Source organism: Crocodylus siamensis, chromosome 1 (genome assembly GCF_052110815.1).
Source record: "Crocodylus siamensis isolate JL-2025a chromosome 1, ASM5211081v1, whole genome shotgun sequence".
NCBI classification, from domain to species: domain Eukaryota; kingdom Metazoa; phylum Chordata; order Crocodylia; family Crocodylidae; genus Crocodylus; species Crocodylus siamensis.
Window position 1 is genome coordinate 362,116,064 of NC_143395.1, and position 20,922 is coordinate 362,136,985.

Consider the following 20,922-nt stretch of genomic DNA (forward strand, 5'->3'; position numbering starts at 1 on the left):
AATTTTGAGGTGGCCATAGCCCCCCAAATCCCTCCCTAGTGTTGCTCCCATCTGTAAGAGACGGGAAAGGGCAGAGAGTCAGTCCAAGTCCCTTGGATTCCCCAAGTGAAAGGACTGTACAAAGCTAATGTTCAAAGGGCCTGTTCAACATTGGCAACAGGAGCTAATCTTTTGCAAATCAGAGGCAGCTAACACTCTCTCTGTATTTGGCAGCAGGTCCAGGGCTCCAGAAGGCATTACTCCTGCCTCAGAGTCTATCAGAATATTTGTGTGCCTTGGTGATCCCCATGGAGTGGTTGCTTCAGTCAAGTTCCCATTGGAAAGAAGTCCTTCTCACCAAGAATCAGTGTTACAAATGCATCTTTACTAGAATGATCAGTAAAGAGGACAGTAACTGAACCATCCTTTTTCTTCCACAGGCTCAAGTTCATTGTTAAGGCACATGGATGTTACGAAAGCAAAAGGAAAAAAAAAAGAAAGGAAATAAATGTAGGAGACAAAGAGTAATGCATGAGATATCTTTTTAAAAGGGAAAATGGACAAAATATATTGCAGGAACAATAGGCAAAGCCAAATATAAAGTAAGACCATCCATGCACTCTACCCCAAAGTATCACCAGAATTCACAGAAAATAACTGAGTTATAAAAACTTCTGTTTGCTTTTCCTTCAATCACTCCACTGGTATATTGTAGTTCTTCCTTCCACTGGGCACTGAGTCTGCCTTGCTATGCGTTTGTATGGTACTTAGCACAATGGGGCTCTATTGCTGACTGCGTCCTTTGAGCGCTCACTAAATACATGGAATACTGCAGACATCTGTGCTGTTGCCACCTGTATAACAGACTTGTTTATACAAAGCAGTATCTGGGGACTGCATGGATAGGAAAGTTATGGCAAATCTATTAATATTATTAGCATGCTCCTGTGGTAGTAGTTTTCGTTTTCAAAGCATCTCACAAATACGAAGCATGCTAATTTAAGCCTCACACCACCCTTGCGAGAAAGGGAAATAGCCATCCATCTTCCTTTTTTCTTCCCCGTGCCCAAAGGAGTTACTGTGGAGTTCTGAGGCAGGAAGATGAGGTGGTTTGCTAAAGGTGACGCAGAGGATCAGTATCAGAACCAGTCAATCCAGAGCCACAACACAATTAGTTCCACATCTTGCACGCTTTCTTGCGAATGGAGTGAACAGCAGGTTACTGTGGTGTCACGTGTGTGCGTTCCATGGAGACAGCTCAACAAGCATGGGTTTCCCTGAAACTATCATTCCTGTTTAGACAAGGGATAGCAGGGTTCCCATTGAAAGTAACTGAAATGAACCACTGAGATTACCTCTCAGGATTGCACTATCAATAAATACACAGTTACTAAAATCAGTTACTTCAACAGCTACACTGGTTAGGTCAAATTCTGCTGTTTGTACTCTGCAGCAGTTATGGAGCACTGCAAATGCATCTAGCACACTGCACAGAAACAAAAAGGGGCAGGGTCCCTTTCATGAGCAGTTTCCAAATTTAGGGTCTGATTCTGCAGCCCTGACCCATGGGAGTTGTCCCACTGAAGCCAATAGGATTTGTGTGACGAAAAGTTGCAGTCTCGGGCCCTACCTTAAACAAAGGAAGATACTGCAACTAAAAGTAGGAGAGCAAAGATATGGACAACTGTAATCTGAGTTGTATTACGTTGCACAGGCAGTCTGTATTTTAAATGTTTGCCAGTGTAAATTAAAGAGAGCAGAAGAGGAAGGGAAGCTGGAGAGAGAGTCAGCTGAAACCTAGCAAAAGACAGTGGGTTTAAGAAGGGGTTTGAAAGATGACCAGGGACCTACTGAATTCATGTTTTCACAGATTTCATGGAAACCATGAAATCCAGTATTGTCCATGAAATCAGCAATAAAAACAACCCTCCCAGGAGGGTCCCCACTGCCAGAAGGGGAAGGTGGCGGGGCAGCACAAAGGGCAGTAGGCAAGATGGCAGCTACCCCGTTGTCCCCCCCCAACCTGCCAGGGTCTCTCAGCCAATCAACACCAAGGGCCAGGGCTGCAAAAAGGGAAGCCAATAGTCAAGATGACAATTATCCCCTCATTTCCTTCCTCTCTCTATCCGGGCCGCTCTGCCAATCAGCACTGAGAAGCAGGATCTCTCTGCCAATCTGTGCCAAGGGGCAGGGCCGTCACAAGATGACTACAGAATTAGAGCTTTAAGCTGTGATCAACCTGCAAAAATTAGTAAGTTCCTCTGTGATTTAGGTGGACCTCTAAAGATGAGTGAGGGCACTGTGTAGTTCCATGAAGAGCATGAAAATAAAGTGTACAGGCATGAGTAGGAGAACACATGGGCCAACACAACACAGCATCAAGCTAAGGCATAGGAGGGGAATAGGGGCTGAGATCTCTGCAGGGGAAAGGGAGGGCAAAGAATTTGAACCATAGACACATATTTATTTGGATTTGTATGGTTCTGCAATGTAAACATTGTCTGACACTTTGGGCACCCCGGACAACCTTTCAAAAAGACCCAGGATGGCCAATTAACTTGACATCAGATAAACAAGCAATAACATAACAAAAATTCCCACATAATCTTCTCTAGAGTCCCACAACCATTGCTGCCTGACTCCACTTCGAAACATCTTGTTATGAGGAAAGGAAAATGATGCCTTGTGAGGTACTAACAAACTATGACAGGAAGTAAAATGCCAAAGGCTTGGGGTCCTTTCTGTTAGCAATGGGCTTCTAGCTCAGGAGTCGACACAGGTTTAATGACACCGGCAGGATCCTGAACGAAGACAGGAAAAGGATTCTAGGGAAGTGTCAGATACTCAAGTAGCAGGCAAGGCACATTCCCCTGGCTACTGTCTGAATGTCAGTCAGCTGAAGTAAACACGAGATCTGATCCACAGTATCCAACTAATAATTCATATTTTAACAACCATGTATGCAAATCACTGTTAAAGTATATAATGGCTACTTCCAAATTATGCCATTGCTGGTATTTATTTCCTTATTTTTGTAAAGCAATGGGAGATGCTATGAAGGAGGAGACATAATGCTGATTGTACCGACAAGATGTAGTGGTAATGGGAATATGCGTTTTCAGTTGGCTTTTTTTCAATTAACGATTTTCCTTGCATTGACACAAGTATCCCCATCTTTTCCCACCAAGCAAACAGAGAACTTTCTTTATAAAGAAAGAGGGAAGACACACAGTTCTTCATGGAACGCATTACAGTATGTTCCCCTGGCCTTCCTGCAGGTTATGCACTGCTGTGGTCAACTCTCTAACTCCCCATAGCAGGCCTCCAGCTCTGCTAATGCTTTATGCTCCATTCTGCCTTTTCTGCATAGATGTCACACTTCAAAGCAAGCAGGGGGACCACTGATGGAAGCATCAATTCTCAGCTATCCTGAGGGACAGCAGGAAGGTAAGGGGAATACAGTGCTTGGTTCAAGGAGCTCCAAAAGACACAGGTGCAACAAATGGGCTGTCTGCTCCTCCTACCACATCTTGGTGACAACAGTGAAACTTACCTTTAATTTTATTTCCTGAATCCTAGTCATTCAGGATTGTGCTTCATGTAATCAGTCTGTGCCATTTAAGACAACAGCATTCCTTGCCATGAAATACAGCAAAATAATACACGGCAAAAGACCTCAATATAAACACACATTATATAATTTCTGAATGAATAAAGGCTGCAAACCTCCAAGCCCCACATCCTATTATCTCTCTAATGAAAACTCATGAAGAGTTTAACCTGAAGTGAGGAATAATACAATATTTCTATAGAGAAAACAGATTTTGATTAAACTTTTTTTACCCTAGAGTCCAGCTGCTGCATATAAGACCAAAGATATTCTATATTGGCTCCAAAAGGATGGACGTGAAGAAACGTGGATATGATACCTGCATTAAAGCAAATGCATAGAGTCTTGAAATTACCTGAGACAATATATCAGACATCTTAATAAAATAATTCTGAATAAGTTTCTCTGCGTGTTTTTCCACCTGATTTATGATTCTCATTTTTCATACACAACCCAATAAACTAATGAAAACAGCACATTTTTTTAATACAGTCATAATAACAGGGTAAACACAATCCCTCATCTTCAGGAATGACAGCAGTTTGCAAGTAAGTGACCAAGATTATTAACTGATGAATAAAGGGATTTCTAAACAAAGACTTGCTGGAAGCATTTCAACTACCAATTTTATGCTTGATTTACCAATGTAAAATTGTGGATATTGCAATGGTAAAATTATGGTTTTTTCTCCTTCAGTGGATGTTCTGTTGTGAAAATGTTACATAAAACTGTGTCACAAAATGGACTCCCATGAATTTTCCAAATAATCACTGTGGGCACGTGCAGACGTGCAGCATGCAGCACTGCCGAACTGTCTGGGGTGCCACATACCACACACACTGCACATGCAGGTATTCCCTGCACTGCTACTTTGCAGCATGGGGGGAGGGGAGGATTGATCTTGGGAGATACCAGGGTCAAAAAACCCCATGCCTAAAAAAAGCGGGATGGTGCACATGGCAGCAGTGCATGCCACCCGAAACCATAGCCTGGCTGGCTGATGCCACGTTCCAGCTGCTGGCTAGGCTCCCTGCTGCAGGACCACTGTGGCTGCAGCTCCCAAAGGACCCCAGATAAGGCTGCTGGGGTCAGCATAGTTGCTGGGCCCATCCTCCCCTACCCCACCCGGGGTAACATGCCACATGCCAGAGCATGCATGGCCCGGGCATTCCCTGTGGACAAGTAATAGTGACACACAGTTTGCTACTATTGCTTCCATTCCCTTTCAGCCATTTTCTTTGTCACAGGCAGATGACAATACACTGTTCTATTCTATAAGCCCTTGTGCTGCTGTTACTTGTCCCTGGGGAAACGCACGTTCCCACTCATGGGGACGTGCCCAGTGTTGCTAGTTATGAAAAGCATTTAATCCATACTACACTCAATTGCTGTTTGAAAGAAACACAAATCCTTCCTGAGGCAGCCAAAGTTCTTTGGGTAAATGCAATATCTTTTATTAGACCAACTAAATAGTTGGAAAAATTGTTCTTTGCAAGCTTTTTGGTACAAACACCCTTTCTTCAGGCAGAGGAGGAGTGCCTGAAGAAGGGTGTTTGTACCTGAACACTTGCAAAGAACAATTTTTCCAACTATTTAGTTGGTCTAATAAAAGATATCGCATTTACCCAAAGAACCCTGTCTGCCTATGTCCTTAGACCAACGTGGCTACAACCAACACCCTCAAATCCTTTCTTATTTACTTATACTTTTTTCCTTAAAAATGGACAGGTCTGTCTGTCTTCATTGTAATTTACAAGATCATTTGAAGAGGTCTGGGAAAAAAGGGTTTGGAAGGAGTCAGATTCTAATTCTAGAGTTTTTCCCATAGTGAAAATCAAGTGTCAGCATAATAGCGATGAATAGAGAAAGCAGGATGTTGGATGTCAGCATTGCTATTAAAAGCATTAGCTTTAGCTGATTCCTCCCCATAAACAAATGGAATAGGAAGTGGTATATATAACATCAGTATATATATAACTATTTGCTCAAAGTTGAAGTAAAGGATCCAGGAACAATATTTTAACCCACTTTAGATGGGCTTCTTAACTAAGAAACCTAGGGGGAAGTTCCTTATATTTAAAAACCAAGATTTATGGTGTATATACATTAGAATAACAGGTTATTATATCTTGTATAATGTAAATCCCACTACTAGTGTTGAGAGTGAAGGAACCAAGATACATCTTGACTAAAACTTCTCCAAATATTGGCAACAGTACAAGAAGACAGGAAATCTTTTAATTTTGTATTAGCATTGCAAAGAGCATCTGTTCCACCTTCATACTTCCAGTTATGCTTGCATTATTATGCTCATGGTCTAGATCACGGCTGTTCAACTTCTGGGCAACCAGGAGTCCAAGCTGTGTGGGCCGCAGTCCCAGGGGCTGCATGAAGCTTGGGCCACAGATTGAAAGCCGCTCACTGTGCAGGCAGCTTAGCATACTCCCTACTACATGCTATTTCTTTGTGGGCTGCCATCTGGACAGCTCTGGTCTAGATCCTGAAAAAGAGTTACTTTATATGATGGGACTCAGAGAGATTTCCAGTGCACTGTGCTGAACATGAAGTACATCTCTAAGTCTTTGCTGGATCAAGGTCTTTTTCAATCTTCCTAGAGCTGATTCTGAACTAAAGCCCACCAAACCTTGGAAGGAAGATAATCCTATTTTTCTAGTGACACCATTTTAATACTAAATAAGCCAAAATGTCAAATCCAAACACCTCCATGTCGGGGTGTTCAAAAATTCAGATAACTTTTCCATGCTTTTTTAAGGCATCTTTAAGTAATGTGAATAAAATAAAAGCTTCCTTGAACATATGCTTATAATTACTGAGTGGGGTTACAAAGATGCTAACATATTAGGAACTCTGCTTTTGGGTTTTTTCTTGAGAAGTTTAATGCTTGTGAAATACTGAATGGCAATACCAATGGCAGCTTTACCTCATCACGTACTTTAGGGAGTGCATTCTCAGTAGGTGAATAGCCAACCCCCCCTGAGCTTAATGGTAAACCATGCAATGACTTCAGGAGACCCAGGTTTTCATCCACTATGTCATAGGTGAAGAATTGTACAACTAGAGATTTTTAGTTGAATAATGTCAGGGAACCTTAACTTTCCAACACCAGATCGTACCCTTAAACTATTTCCTTGAAGTACATTATTTTCATATCCTCATGCCAGCTATCTGGCACCTATTGTGAAATAGTAAATGCAACCTTCTTAAGGTATCCATTATACACAGTTTTTTTGTCAACAGTTTACTAATATTGCTTCCATTCTCTTTCAGGTATTTTTTTTGTCACAGGCAGGTGATAACATATGTTGTTCTAGTCTATAAGCCCTTGCTTAGTACAAGTACATTCTGCATCTATCTGTAATAATGATACGAGCAAAAGAGCAGATCCTGCAACTCTTTCTCATATGAGCAATCCTTATGCTAAATTCAGTAGGAATATCTGGCCGAATAAGGTTTAATTATGCAAGTGAGGATTATAGGAATGTTCCTACTACAACCACTATGCATCCAAGTGAAAAAATAAGTATTTCTGGTACAGTGAAGATAGAAGCAAATATACACGGATGACAAAACTTAGTTTCAGGTTGCTTACTCTCATAAGCTGGGTTGTCACAGGCAGTGCTGAACTAGCGCTGAGTTGTCTTACCTATTAGCAGTGCTTCCTTCTCTGATTTTAGACCTTGGTTTCGCTTCTCAGAATTTTTTTCTCTGTCTTGGTTGACCAATGCTACTGTCAATACATTGACTTCCTATAAAGTTTAAAAACAAAACAGATGCTTATGTAGATTTCATTCCTTTCAATTAAACCTGTCTGTTCCATTTAAACTCTATAAAAAGATCATTACTTAAATTTACACCTAAAGACAAGACAATTATAAATAACTGATTTGTTTGCAGAATATTAGTCTTCTGAAGCACTGTTTCTCTAGCAGAGACATTTCCTGTATGTCATAGGTGCCAACTTTGACTCTACTGATTCATTATTAGATAATACTGAAGAGAGTTACCTACTGTGAGAGAAGTTTAGAAGAGCCCAGTTTTTATCAAATAGAATTGGGACCTCAAACTCCTATGAAGATTTAATCTTAAGGAAAACATTCAGGTTTTACTGTTGGACTGTTTTTAGTTTTCTCAGGTGGCTTTGTGGCAGGAGAAGAGGAAAATTAGACCTGTGTAGTTGTTGGGGATTTCAGGGGATGTGAATAATCCATATTTTAAAAAGAAAAGTCACTCCTACCCGTCTGGTATCCTAGCAATTGTTTTACGACTGAAAGCTTGCCAGCAGGATAAAATGATTTTGAAAGTTCTTCTCTCTCTCTTTAAAAAAATTTAGGTTAGCTTCCATTTTTATAGTCCCCCAAATTGAGGAAAATTTATTACTACACTCTCTGTGAGATTCTCCAACTTGTCCAGATCCTTTCGGGGGGGCAAAACCAGACACAGTACTCCAGATGTGGCCTTACCAGTGCAGAATAGAGGGGAATAATTACTTCCCTCGATCTGCTAGCAACACTCCTACTAATGCATGTACAAGAATGAATAAACATGGATCTGACAGTCATAGAAGAACGCAAAAGCCTGTAACAGAACACATCAACCACCCTGGGCACTCAATTGCTGACCTCAGGATTACTGTTCTCAGGCAGAAAAAAAAAATTAAAAACAGTTTGAATGGGAAATTTCAAAACAAGAAATCATCCACAAACTGGACTGTGTTAAATATGCTTTAAACAGGGACTATGGTTTCTTACCTCATTACCCAGATGACCCCTTTGTTCCTATCAGTTCTTTGCTTGTATGTCTCCCACAGCATTCCCCCTCCTTATTTCTCCCTTCTCTCTCCTTCCTGCTTTCCTACCTATTGTTTTCTAATTACTCACTCCACTTTATATTCTGCTCTATGCTGCCCTTTCACAACAACTGATGAAGTGAACTTGGGTTCACTGAAGCTTATGCTCTATATTATATTATTTAGTTAGTCAGTAAAGGTGTGCATCTACCCTGCCTTATGACTGACTTCATACTAACATGGCTAATAATCTGTCTCTTATTTAAGGATCAGTGATAAGAGACCTGGCTTACAAACCAGCTACTGGGCTGAGAGGAAGATTAACAAGAATATAGGATGGGACCCAGGAGATCTTGTCTAGAATGCTTCTAAAAACAGTCAATTTGGAGAGAGGAATGAGTGACTATGGAGATGTGTTGTCCCCAAACACACCAGATTAGCAGTTATGGGTGGGACTGTAAAGTTTTGTCTAGTAGTGATGCAGGGAAAGTAACTATACCACCCTTGGGAACAGAGAGCAGATGGAGTTTCATTTAATGGCTAGATCTGAGAGTGTACAGAACACATTGCATAATTTAGAATTGTGTTAATGGACACTAAAGAAAGTCACATCAAAACTTCCCTGGCTACAAGGATTTTGGGGGTATAAAGCCTGGAAAAACTGGTGTTGGGAGGTGCTGAGGACCGCAGTGAAAAGGAAAGTGTAAGAGGGAGATTGCATGCAGTTAAGCAAATAAGAGCAAATGGATTTGAAGACAATTCTTTGGTACAAGACTAGTTGCTCTATGGAAGATGATAAAAGGGAGATATTGAGCCATTCCGAAGAGTTTGACAGCCAGTACAACAAGCCTGGCTTAAAAACTCAGGCTGTGGTAAAAATAAGAAGTGCTAAGAACTGTAAAAGACCAGAACGTTGGTAGGAATAAGAACGCTGGTAGGTAAAATATACCAGAGCTTTGGTAGGAATTAACCATGGAAGTCAAGGGAAATGAGCATATCTGCAGAAAACAAATCTTGAAATTTGTAATGTTAGTAGCTAATTATGCTGTACTTTAGGTGCATATCTGATAGAAATTATACCAGTAGGATTTACACCTGTGCAATATATTTGTGTTCAGGGGGAAAAGGTGTGGTTTTTATAGGTATAACATTTATGCTTAAATACAAAAAATAGGCCTCAGAGTAGTTGGGCAGTTAATTTAGGAGTGCTGGATGAGTCTACAACTTATAGGAAGTGCCACTGATTGAGACCTGTCGGGTATTTCATCCCTCTGACATGAGCACTGGTGTCTATTATTGGTGGTCCGTTGAACATAATTTGAAAACCACTGCATTTTAATAACACCTCCATTTTCCAACAGAGTTCTTTAACTCTTAGTAAGAGACCATCTCTGCTTGGCAAATGATATTCTCTGAGCCCTTAAGCAGTTCCTTTAACAAATTTCATTATAGAGGGAATTTTTTGCAACCAGCTGTCTGCTGCTTCAATAGAGGACAGAGGGTGGCTGAACAAGTGAGAGAGCAATATTCATTAGAAATGAAATGACCTTGAAAGGACTAAATGCACTACATGGATAGCAGAATCCAGATTAAACAGTGCTTGGAAGTCATTAGGGACTAGGTCCCCAGAGTACTCATTATGCACAAATAACATCCAGTGTGACAGAACAGGAAGGCATGATTAGAGTGATACAGTAAAGGTTAGACAATATAAGAGGGAAACCAAGAAGCATTGGGGAACTTTTCTTAGCATGGGTGGACTCATTTTTTAGGATTCTGTCACAAGTACCAGTCACAGAATTTCCATACAAATAGGACCAGATTATCACCTTGATTTTTTTCCCCTCAAATAGGTGATGACAAGTTATGAATCCCACACCCAAATTTTGTTAGAAAGATGTCACTGAGCCAATCAAAGAATGTCTGATTCTGCAGATGATGCTTTGGGTGACCTCTTCACATCTGGGGCTATGGCATCTGGATCAAAGAAGGAAAGGCCAGTGGAGTGTCTCTCTCTGGAGAAAATCTCCCTCCGGGGTTACTATGAAAGATAAGGCTGCCATGTGAATCCTTGTCTCTTACGGACTCCCTGCATTTTGGCTCTTGGTTTTGATATGGGTAGAGAACTACTATGATTCTGGCACTGCCAAAGGAAATATAGAGGGCCAGAAGAGGTTCTGGGTCTCCATACAGTTTCCGTGGAGGTCCTCTGAGAATGGTTGATTCCTCTGGAGCCCATGAGATTTCAGCAGGTTAGGAGGACCCATCTCTGTGGATAAGACAGAAGCTTTCATACCCCACTACAGGATGATTTTGAAGAAAACTGGAGAGTTTCCCAACTATCCTAGAGGAAAGCACAACATGGCCCTTTGAAACCAATTGCTAGACACCACATATCACTTACAGAGTTAGAATGTGGCCATCCTCTGTTCTTGTACAGGAAGGGTAGGTGCAATGTGAGAAGTCTTTTCTCTCTCCTGCTTGGCTTGGCAAAATCAGACCCTGTATGCTTCCATGAGCACAAGATGATCTCTGAACTAGCACCCACATGTTTCTTAACCGCTCCCCTGCAGTGAGGAGAGACTGGGCCACAACTCACTTTGCCCCCATACTCCCTTCCACACACACCAGCCAACAGAGCTGCACCCACCTAAAATAGGCACAGTTGCTCAGCTACCCTGGAGTGGCTCCTGTTGTGATGCAGGTCCAACTTTACCACTTGTTCAGGGCTGCGCTTGACAGGCACAACTGGGACCGTAATGCTTGTTGCTTTCAAGACTCTGCTACTGGTTGCGTGATCTGGATGCAAATTTCAATTATCCAGAGACTTTTAACATGCCTTCAATTATCTGGATAATCCAAAAGCCTGATAATTGCATGAAAACTATTGCTTGCTGAGTGTCTTAAAAATGCTTGTTTCCTTTGCTGCAGTGTGTGGGATTTTGCAGGATTCTGAGGGGTGCTGAGGATATTATGTTTTGTGACGCACCCAAAAATTACCACAATTTACATGAGTTCAGAGCTTGTGTTGCCACCGGCGCTATATACACGAAGTCCAATTAACAACTGCTTTGCACAATTATGCAAGCAGTGGCAGGAGGAAAGGAAGCAGAGTAGGAAGTTACTAGGTGTTGGGCACAGCAGGCACTTAAAGGAGCAACTGCAGAGTGCTGGCAGTGCATAAGCAATACACTACAATTTCTTATCAGCCCGAGGCCTTCTCAAAAGAAGGATGAGTAGGAGGTGAAAAGCTGTAAATCTGAAACATGAGCAAGAGGCACTCAGGTCATCAGAAGCAGGGTGAGAGATGGTATAGGCAGAGAAAGTAAAGGTGATTTATGCTTTGAAGGAGAAAAAACCATGGGGCTAAACTCAGCAGTTCTTGGTTGAGCAAAAGTACTTATATGTGGACTACAAAATGTAGTTACTTTAAACATATGGGCCAAATTTTACTTATTTATACTTGTGCATTGCTAGTTATTTTATGGTGAAGAGAATTTGATTTTCAGTGTTAACTTCCCCTCTTTTGTATAATAAACAACTCCTTTGGATTTGCAGACTGGTTAAATCTCTTTCTATAATCACCCACAATAATAATTTAAACTTGGTGTCCAGCTCATCTTGGGCCTAATTCAGTGCCTGCTGAAGTCCTTGGGGGTCGTTCCTCTAACTTCATTTTACAATGGTTCAGGGCCAAGTTCAGTGAACACCCAGTTGGAGCTCAAGGTCCAAACAATAAAAATATTTACACAGTTCTGCTTTTTAACTTGTTCTCTCTCTTGTTTTCTGATTCTATGATGGCCATTCTTCATAATTACTTGACTAAAGATACTCTGACACTTACAAAACCTCTATTATTATTAGTGTGCTCTTTTGGCAAAGTCTCAAGTATCGTTAGTTTTACTTTAGCAAGGGAGCTGTTTCAAAGTCTACTCCAGTCTGGTACCTGACATGGACAAAATGATCACTGCAAAGTTACATGGTCCTAGAACTGCAGGGCAAACCTTTGCTGTGTATCTGGAACATGGACGTCTATCTTTGCCTAAGACATCAGCTCCAGGTACTTATGGAAACAGCTTGGTTTCTTCCCAGTGTGTCAGACATAGGTACCTTTCAGAGATGTAAAAAAGAGGCAAGACAATAAACTCCAGAAGTCCAACCAACTTGAATGTAGCCAGAGCTTCTAACACAACAGCTGCTGCCAGCTGAACTAGTGATAGGTTGCACCACCCACCGCAGGAACATTGTTTCAATCTTACTCACTGTGCCTCTCCCAAATTTCTTCATCCATAATCAGCCAATTAGGAAGGAATAGCTCACTGCTTTGCTACTGGCCCATTTCATAATAGTGTCTACTACAGACTGATTTATCATTTGAAAATGTATAAAAATAGCACACTTTTATCTCAAATCAACCTATTATTGTTCAGTTCTTCTACCATGGCATACTTTAATTTCTTTTCTTGACTGCAGTAATATAGAAAATAATATTAAGTATATTAAATAAATTCATTGATACAAACCAACTGCTGATGACTGTTTGAAAAATTAACTGGTATTAAAAGTATATCAACAGCAAAGAAGAAAAGAAATTAAGCAGAAAAGAAAAGACCTTGAAAATGATACACTTTAAAATGTATGTCTATGTATGTAAGATTAGTCTGTTTGATTTATCCCACATGATAGAAATGTTTTCAAGAGTAGCGATTAATTGTATTATAGAACTCTTGACATGCTATTTTTCCAATCCATTTGCCAGAGAGACGCTGTCTATTTTTCTGTAGCAAAGCATTTATTATTATAACGTTCACCTGCTGAGTTTAGGCAACTAGCAATAATGTAAAAATGTCTGTCTAATGTAAGCTCTCTTTTTATATGGTCCCCATTATCCCTGTACTTGAAAACATACATCTCATGTCAATGTTCAGCCTGAAAACTGCATGGGATGACTAACTTTAAAAGTCACTTTGTATTTTTATTTTTAAGTATATGCATGGTCAGCTAGCACCATTTTCTTATGCTCTGAATGCAAGGATTGGGGTAAATTGATGAATTCCCAAATATTATTCTTCATGCAACCTTAAGGTGACGATATTAGTTTAAACTTGTTGAAACTATTTTAATTGGATTTGTTAGTATGCTACATGCAAGCATTGTGGCCTCAAGGGAGGAGGGAAGTCACTGTTGACGCCCATGGGTAAGAAGAGTGTTAAGGGTAGTCTGAACTCTACAGATGGATGGCTGTTCCACAGAGGACCCCTCATATGTTATCTGTTGGTGAGCAAAGGGAACTGACAGGCTAAGCCCGTTCTCAGCTGCATTTCTATTACATGGCAGTTTGAGCATATTTTTTTTTTGCAAATAAAACAGGGGAGGGGTAAGGGATACCACTATCCCTGTTGGATAAGAAAAGGACAACAGGACTATATCCAAAGTGCCTGGGGTGAGAAAAGGTCACCCTAGATGCTTTATAATTTGGTGCGGTGGAATGAAGGAGACCCACACAAGAAAGAGATAGAACAGCAAAAGAAAACTGTTGTGCAAAACCTAGCATTCCGAACCCTACGCAAAGGAGCAGCAATAAGCATCACCTTTTTCAAACAAAGGATTAGACTTACATTATGATACTACAAAAATATACACATACTTGTTCATTTTCTTTTATGACCTTCTGCTACTATCAAAAGGAAGAATGCAAACAAATTGCATAAATGAGTCGGACTTTGCCAAATGAATACTTGCTATCACTGAAGGCTGTGAGCTGTACAAACCATGTAAACCAGGAATCAGTTGCTCCTAAGGTACTGTCTATTCTCAACTCCCACTGACATCAGTTCAGATTGAGGGTGTTCAGCATGCTGTAAGAAGCGCTCAGTGTTGCACAGGTTCAGGACCTAATACTGTGCTCTCAGAACAGAGGCACAGTGATGCATTAAAAGGAAAAGAATGGGAATGAAAGGAAGCAATTCTATTTTAGAAATGGAACTACTAGGTTTGTGAGATGGTCCGATAGGCTTCCTTGAAGAAATAAAGAGAAGAAGTCATAAAGCCGCTTATGTATCATATTGTAAGAGGGTGAATGAGTTTTCATCAAGCATTTGGATTTCTAGAGATACCAGCTTTGGGGGCTTGAAAACTCTATAACCAAAAGCAACCTCCCCACTCACAGAATATAAGCTTTTAGCATTTCTGAGAGCTACCTGAAGCATCCTCCTCCTTCATAAGACCTGGACTAAAGCAATAACAACTTGCCAAACCTATGCCTCTCATGAACATCCACTTAGCTTACCTCCACTACCCCCACACACGTTACTGCCTGTTCCATTAGAAGGTAGTAGTATGATACACTGTAGGGCTATGGGACCTAGCAAACCTTTGCACTAACAGTCCTAATATGCTTCAAGCAGAAGCAAAAATATCCCATAATACTGGGGTAGGGAGCTCTAGCAACTCTTGAGAAGAATACAGAGTTGTGATAGAAGGGAGCCAGACTGTATAGCTTTCTATACAATTAACAGGATTTCCGTACCAATGCATGATTAAAAATGGCTCTATTTCAGTGATGGCAGATGTGACTTCAGTCTATGGGCTTACATATTTTGTACAGTTGCTTGGAATGAAATGGTAAACATAATTGTTAGGTATTACTAAAATGCCAGGTGTTAGAAATGTCTCCCTGCAGAGTTCATGAAATATGGAGTCAGAAACTTCCTTGCTTTGTTAAGAGTGGGTGGCTGAATGTGTTTTATTGTCTTTCTCCCTTCTCTGCTGAGGTTAGATGAATCTGTTTCAATAAAAAGCAGAGTTACTATACCATTGTGGCATTTGCAATTAGAGACAAGGGAAGTGATGTGATTTGTTGCACTATATCAACAAAACGGTAATTGCAAAACCCTTGAGTCTGATACAGACAACATAGTCAGTGTTAGTTCATGCTTCAGCCCACTGTGATAGAGATCTCCTTTGAATAGTTGGACTTCTGTGGAAGCAGTGTGGCCAAAACCACAGACTGTACTTCTGTGAGGAAAGAGGCCTAAATGTTTCACCGTAATGAACCTGCTCTTCTAATGGACAGCATCAGAACTGGGAGGATGAAGCTGTGAACTGTTCGAGTATTACAATCTAAAAACTTCTAAAAAGTGAGGAGGGCAACTGATAACACGGCGGTATAAAACCAGCAAGTATGTATTATTTTTCAGTCATGGTAGTGTTGAATTTATTACATTAGTAGTCTCCATTTTATGTCCATTTAAAAAAAAAATGGAGGAAGGAGCAGCTTTGAGGACTGTGTTTCACAACAGGAAGGATGGAGAATGACCCAACCCTCCAAAATAGCTTTTGATAAGGCAGTCCCCTGGGAGGTGAGGGTTTGAACCCCTTAGCTAGAGGAAAGAATTGGACTTGGGTCTCCCACATGCTGGGTGACTATTTTAACCACTATGCTCTGGAAGAGAAGGTGAGGATGGGACAACCCCCCCCCCCCCACCACCACCACTTTCTTCTCTTACTCATTCTTACAAGGACTTGGTGGTTGCCACAGTCCTCTTTGAAGAGTCTGATCTGCTATGTATGCTTTCAGAAAAATTACTGGATCAAACTCCTTGGGAAAGAAAAAGGGAGAAGTTGCTAGTCTGTAGCTCCTGAATGGCTCAGTTGTGAGCTAAGTGCCAATTGCTCAGATCTGTCAAAACCAGGATGCTTCTGGGCAAATGCGGAACAGAGCTTTAGGAACTTGAGGACCTGCAATATAAAAAAATGTGAGGCACTGGCCAGCAGTGGGGGCTTTCAAGACTGTAATTTTAGACTTAAGTATCTAAATTCTGCCTATGCTCCAATTCTTGGTATCTGAAGTCCCTTTCTGGACCTGACTTACAGTTCTGCTCAAGTGAAATGTAATCACAATGAAGAATTACCGAGCCATAACAAAACACTTATGTTAATTTTAAAAAATGCAGACAATCACTTTCTTTTGGTTCTTTTGCATCAACAGTAACTTTGTCAGGGGAAGTAGAAGAGCAGCCTCCTGATGAGTTTGATGATCCTGCACTGAAACAACTTGAATGGCATCATTATCCTTGAAATGCAGCTGGCATAATTTAAGCCCCTGTTAAGTCTTCCAACTAATCTTGAAAATCAGTTTAATTTAAGAAGCTGATTCTTTTAGTTTTGGACAAACCAAAAATGGCAAAGATCATCTGGTGTTTATGTCGTGAAAACATCTGCAATGTGAAGGCCTGCACTCTATAAGAGATTACATTGCCCCTGGCCTAGTAGTAACTATATGAGTTGTCAAAATGGTTGAAGTATTTCACTCTAAACTCAGCCTCAGATGGCTACACCCAAAAGTGGCAAATGTAATAAAGGGGACTGGAGGAGAGGGGTAGAATAAAAGTATCAGCATAAATGTTGGATACCTGGCTGAACATGAGATATGCCCCAACAATGGTTAGGTATCCATAGGAAAAATGTACTCTAACTTATAATTGTTGAATTTATATCTGAAGGAAAAAAAATACAGCATACTGTATCCAAGTGGCAGGAGATGCTAACCAAAAATAACGAAAACACAGACTATGGCAAGCTTTACTACTTGTTCAGACAATGAAACTAAAATATAACAAGATAATAGAAAGTCTCATCTCCAGTTGCTCAAACCTGCTGAGATGTGGATGATTAATATGTTGAACTGGGCTGAAAGAGACATAATTCTTAAAGTCCATTAGTGAAATCCCAGCCCCATTAAGGTCAATGGGAATTTTGCTACTAACTTCAGAGGCCAGGATTTCAACCCTGAAATATATTGTAGCTATTGAGAAATTCTTCTTCAACAATCATCGGTCTCATGGATGTTGTCTGAAATGGGAAGATCGATGCTCCAACTTCCCAGAAGTTGTGTCAAAACATTCACATCCAGCAGCCAAAGTTAATTAAGTTTTATAGTGGGCAACAGGATGAGGTTGTGGTGAACCACATAATCTATTTTTTTTTGTTTTTATTTCATAAAATATTTTATTTAAGAAAATATTCCTTGCCCCTCCACTTTTTCTCAGAAAAAGAAGTACTTTTTTACACGTTGAGACATTAAGATCAACAAGAGACCAGGAAAAGATAAAAGGATAAAATCTGAACATAAAACTGCCCATTGGCTAATATATTTCTCTTTAGTTAAGAAAGTGATATGAATTAAATATCGCTGTGACCAGCAATGAAGGGGAAATAAATAAGATTTTGTATGAATTGGTCAGAACTAAAGACAATGAACACTCTTTTCCTAGCTACTGGGCCCCTGAAAATGCACGTTGCACAACAGCTCTTCTGTCAGCCTTGGTTATGGGACTGTTGAAGTCACTGATAATTCAGATTTCCCACAGGGACAGGATTTTTGCTGGGGACAGTATACACATTATGCTGGTGCTTTTCTTCTACATAGTGTACCGGAGGGAAAAAATGGAACTCACAATGTATTAAAAACCACATCAGTCATCAACAGTAACAATTACTACTACATGCAACTAGAAAATCGTTTATGACATGCTCTCCTAGCTGTCTGCAGGGCCCAGCACATGTTACAAGGAACATGTGATTTGCTGACTAACTAGCTCCGCATCATCTACATGTGGGGTGCTTTTAGGCCACAGCAAATGAATTAGTAAACAAATTAATACTTTATATACAAGTGTATTTATTTATTGTTATAGTTAATAATTATATAAATTATATAGATTATATATTGTGTTATATAAACAAATTAGATAAAATATAAACAAATTATACTGAATTGTATAAACTTATAACAATATAATTTATAGTTTATTTATATTTAATATGTTTATTATTTAATAAACTAATTAATATTAGCTTACTGGGACACAAGTCCTATCCTACAGCAGAGTAGTACCATGCAGTGAAACACGTGTAGATGGTGACGGAGCTGGCTGGGGTACAAGGGTGCTACGGTATAGATGCTGCCGGTCAGCTAGCTCTGCATTATAGCATCCTTGTGCACAAGCCAGCCCTTCTCTAGCATGCTGAGCCATGAAGGAGCAGCTCTGGGCTGGCAGGCTGACCACCCTCAGTCAGCTGCATTGCCCCAGCTTAACATGCTGCGGTCCTGGGTTCATGTGTAAATGCTGTGTCTGTGAGCAATAAACTCTGGTGTGAATTTATTCTACATTAATGTTATCTACATTAATATAACATGTAGATACACCCAGTGAGCATAAGATTACTTTTGTCAAGCCTTTGATATGATTGTGGGGCATGCTCTGGGCAAAAGGAGGTGAAAATCCAATACTGGCTCAGTAGGTGTGTGTTAGTGATTGGGACCCTTTCATCAGTGGTGAGTATTCATTTCTAGAGATGTTTCAATTTCCAACATTACTTTTGGTATGTTCTGGCCATGAGAAATTCTATGACCCATCCCTGCCTATGGCCATATAAGACGTATAATATTTTTATCTGTTTTCTTCCCTGAGGAAAGATGTTTCAATCTTTTGTTTTAACAAACAACAATATTATTACATAAAATACATCTAAATTAGTGACAGGGCTTCATGACTTAGGAGAATTATTTTGGGGGGGACTGCAATATGGACAAGTCTTTTTGAAGTATAAGACTCCAGTAAATATGCAGAGACCGTAATAGAGGCTTCTGCAGCCCTTTTTAAGATGCTGGTTTTCACTAGCAAAAGATGTAAGTGGTTCAAGCTTAGTTGTAGAGAGATAGGTCATATTCTGTTCGGATAGCAAACAGATATTGTCATAGTTCCTTGCCAACAACTTTCAATCATACCTTCAATGTGAAGGTATTTCATTTGCTAAATTCAATCTGTCAACTGTATCAAATATGTACTAATCCTATTTTATGCATCACAGTCCACTAATAACCAAGTAGGAACCACCAAATCTTTTCCTCTTTGATCAGCTCAGATTTAGACACTGGCTAAGGGCAAAAACCATAGACTCCACTGGTAATGAAGGTCTGGATGCATTTTTCAAAGAGCAGCGCTTGGGTATTAGATATTCCACATAAAGTAAAATTGCACTGATATTTCCAACTTCCTTTCCAACATTCGTTGTTTCCATAAAGAAAATCACATTTCCTTTCACTATTCAGTCTTATAACATATTTCTCTGCTACCGTTTGTGTTAGCGCTTTTGTATCTCTTCCGGATTTTACCATGGAGTGATTTTTAAACTCATTGCTTCATTGCAGTGGTCTAGCTTCCTTTACTATCAGTATTTTAGGAATGGTGCTGATGCTGTTCCTTTTGAATTCAATCCTACAATCACACACAACTAGCCATAATATTCAATTTCCTTTACTGTAAAGTGCTCAACACACCACACCGAGTATGTGAAAAAGAAAATGGAATTTCCATTCTTTAGGAAGTTCAGACACTCTCAAATCTCATCTTGAATTAGAATAAAATGTAATTTTTGGAAAATGTACTTCAAAACAAAACTACTGAACTATTTTGTCTTTGATATTTCTAAGTGAAATTTTGTTCTGATAAAGTTGAAATATTTTGTCATCATTTTTTGACCTACTGTAGTGGGAAGGTGACAGTTCTCAGGCACCAGAGTGACAAATTCAGGTTCATCAACTTATCTCTTCCCCATTCTATTGTAAAAACAAAATGTTTCAAGGCTGCCCAAGTGCTACCTAGAGATAGCAATTTTTGCTTTTATGGAGCTTTTAAAGAATAATTAATTCCTCCTGCAAGGGGCTGAAGGCTCAGCAGTCCAATTGACTTCACTGATGAATCAGACCATAATGCATAAGGTTCAAAGAAAATTATAAAAAGGAAGAAAACCCCTTCTTTAGTCAAACTAAGTTAAAGAGTCCCACAGAGCTTTAAAGACACATTTAAGAGTTAAAATGAGTCCTTACCTGTCTAACTGATACTATTTTAGATCATTAAAACAGCAATAATTTTAAAAAATCATGCTGTTACTGTTTCGCTCTGCCAAGACAAAGATATTAGGCCAGCCACTTGTTTCAAGCCATTTTCATGTTCAGATGCTTACAATGAAGCACTGTATTGCAAAGTTTGGATTACAAAAATAGCAGGAAAATGTACCCATTAGTTCTCTTTACAATGAATAGCAACGAGACAATAGGACTATTTCTATTGGTCTTAATTTTTTATAAATTATGACCAGACACAGTCCCTTTAAGAAACTTAGTACTGGAAGGTAAAGTGACTCCATATGTGCCTATAAAGCCAAAATGCAGTCAAATCTGTGGTAGAAGGTAGCAGTCGTGATGACAGTGTAGCATGGTAGGATGGGCAATCTTGGCTACTAATATAAAGAAGTTTTCTTACAAACATTCCTGTGACATCTTTAATATCCATACAGAGCAAGCAGGACTTTGGCTGTTAAGATCACATCCAAATAATCCCAGAAAGGAAACTGAATGGAACTCAGTTCATCTATCTCAAAATGAACTTGGCAGGGATTTGAACCTGCACCTCTAGGAAGAATAGATGTTCCAAACCTGATTTTTAGACCATTTAGTCAT

The 20,922-nt window shown here is 39.9% G+C and overlaps 2 protein-coding genes across 11 annotated transcripts in view; one reads left to right on the forward strand and one right to left on the reverse strand.

The window, feature by feature from the left end:
* The window catches only part of DNAJC15 (DnaJ heat shock protein family (Hsp40) member C15), a 103,947-nt gene extending 99,991 nt beyond the window's left edge, over nucleotides 1-3,956 (forward strand). Inside the window, exons 6-7 of the mRNA XM_090025337.1 lie at nucleotides 3,350-3,426; nucleotides 3,828-3,956. Coding sequence (XP_089881463.1) covers nucleotides 3,350-3,384 — 35 coding nt within the window. The 3' untranslated portion in view covers nucleotides 3,385-3,426; nucleotides 3,828-3,956. The remainder of the gene's footprint in view (nucleotides 1-3,349; nucleotides 3,427-3,827) is intronic.
* ENOX1 (ecto-NOX disulfide-thiol exchanger 1) overlaps nucleotides 1-20,922 on the reverse strand; it is a 536,440-nt gene that overhangs the window by 3,993 nt on the left and 511,525 nt on the right. For all 10 annotated transcript variants that reach the window (XM_090025310.1, XM_090025275.1, XM_090025301.1 and 7 more), the window contains 2 exons: nucleotides 7,254-7,356; nucleotides 3,823-3,908 (listed from right to left, as the gene is read on the reverse strand). In XM_090025310.1, the coding sequence (XP_089881436.1) occupies nucleotides 3,823-3,908; nucleotides 7,254-7,356 (189 nt within the window). The remainder of the gene's footprint in view (nucleotides 1-3,822; nucleotides 3,909-7,253; nucleotides 7,357-20,922) is intronic.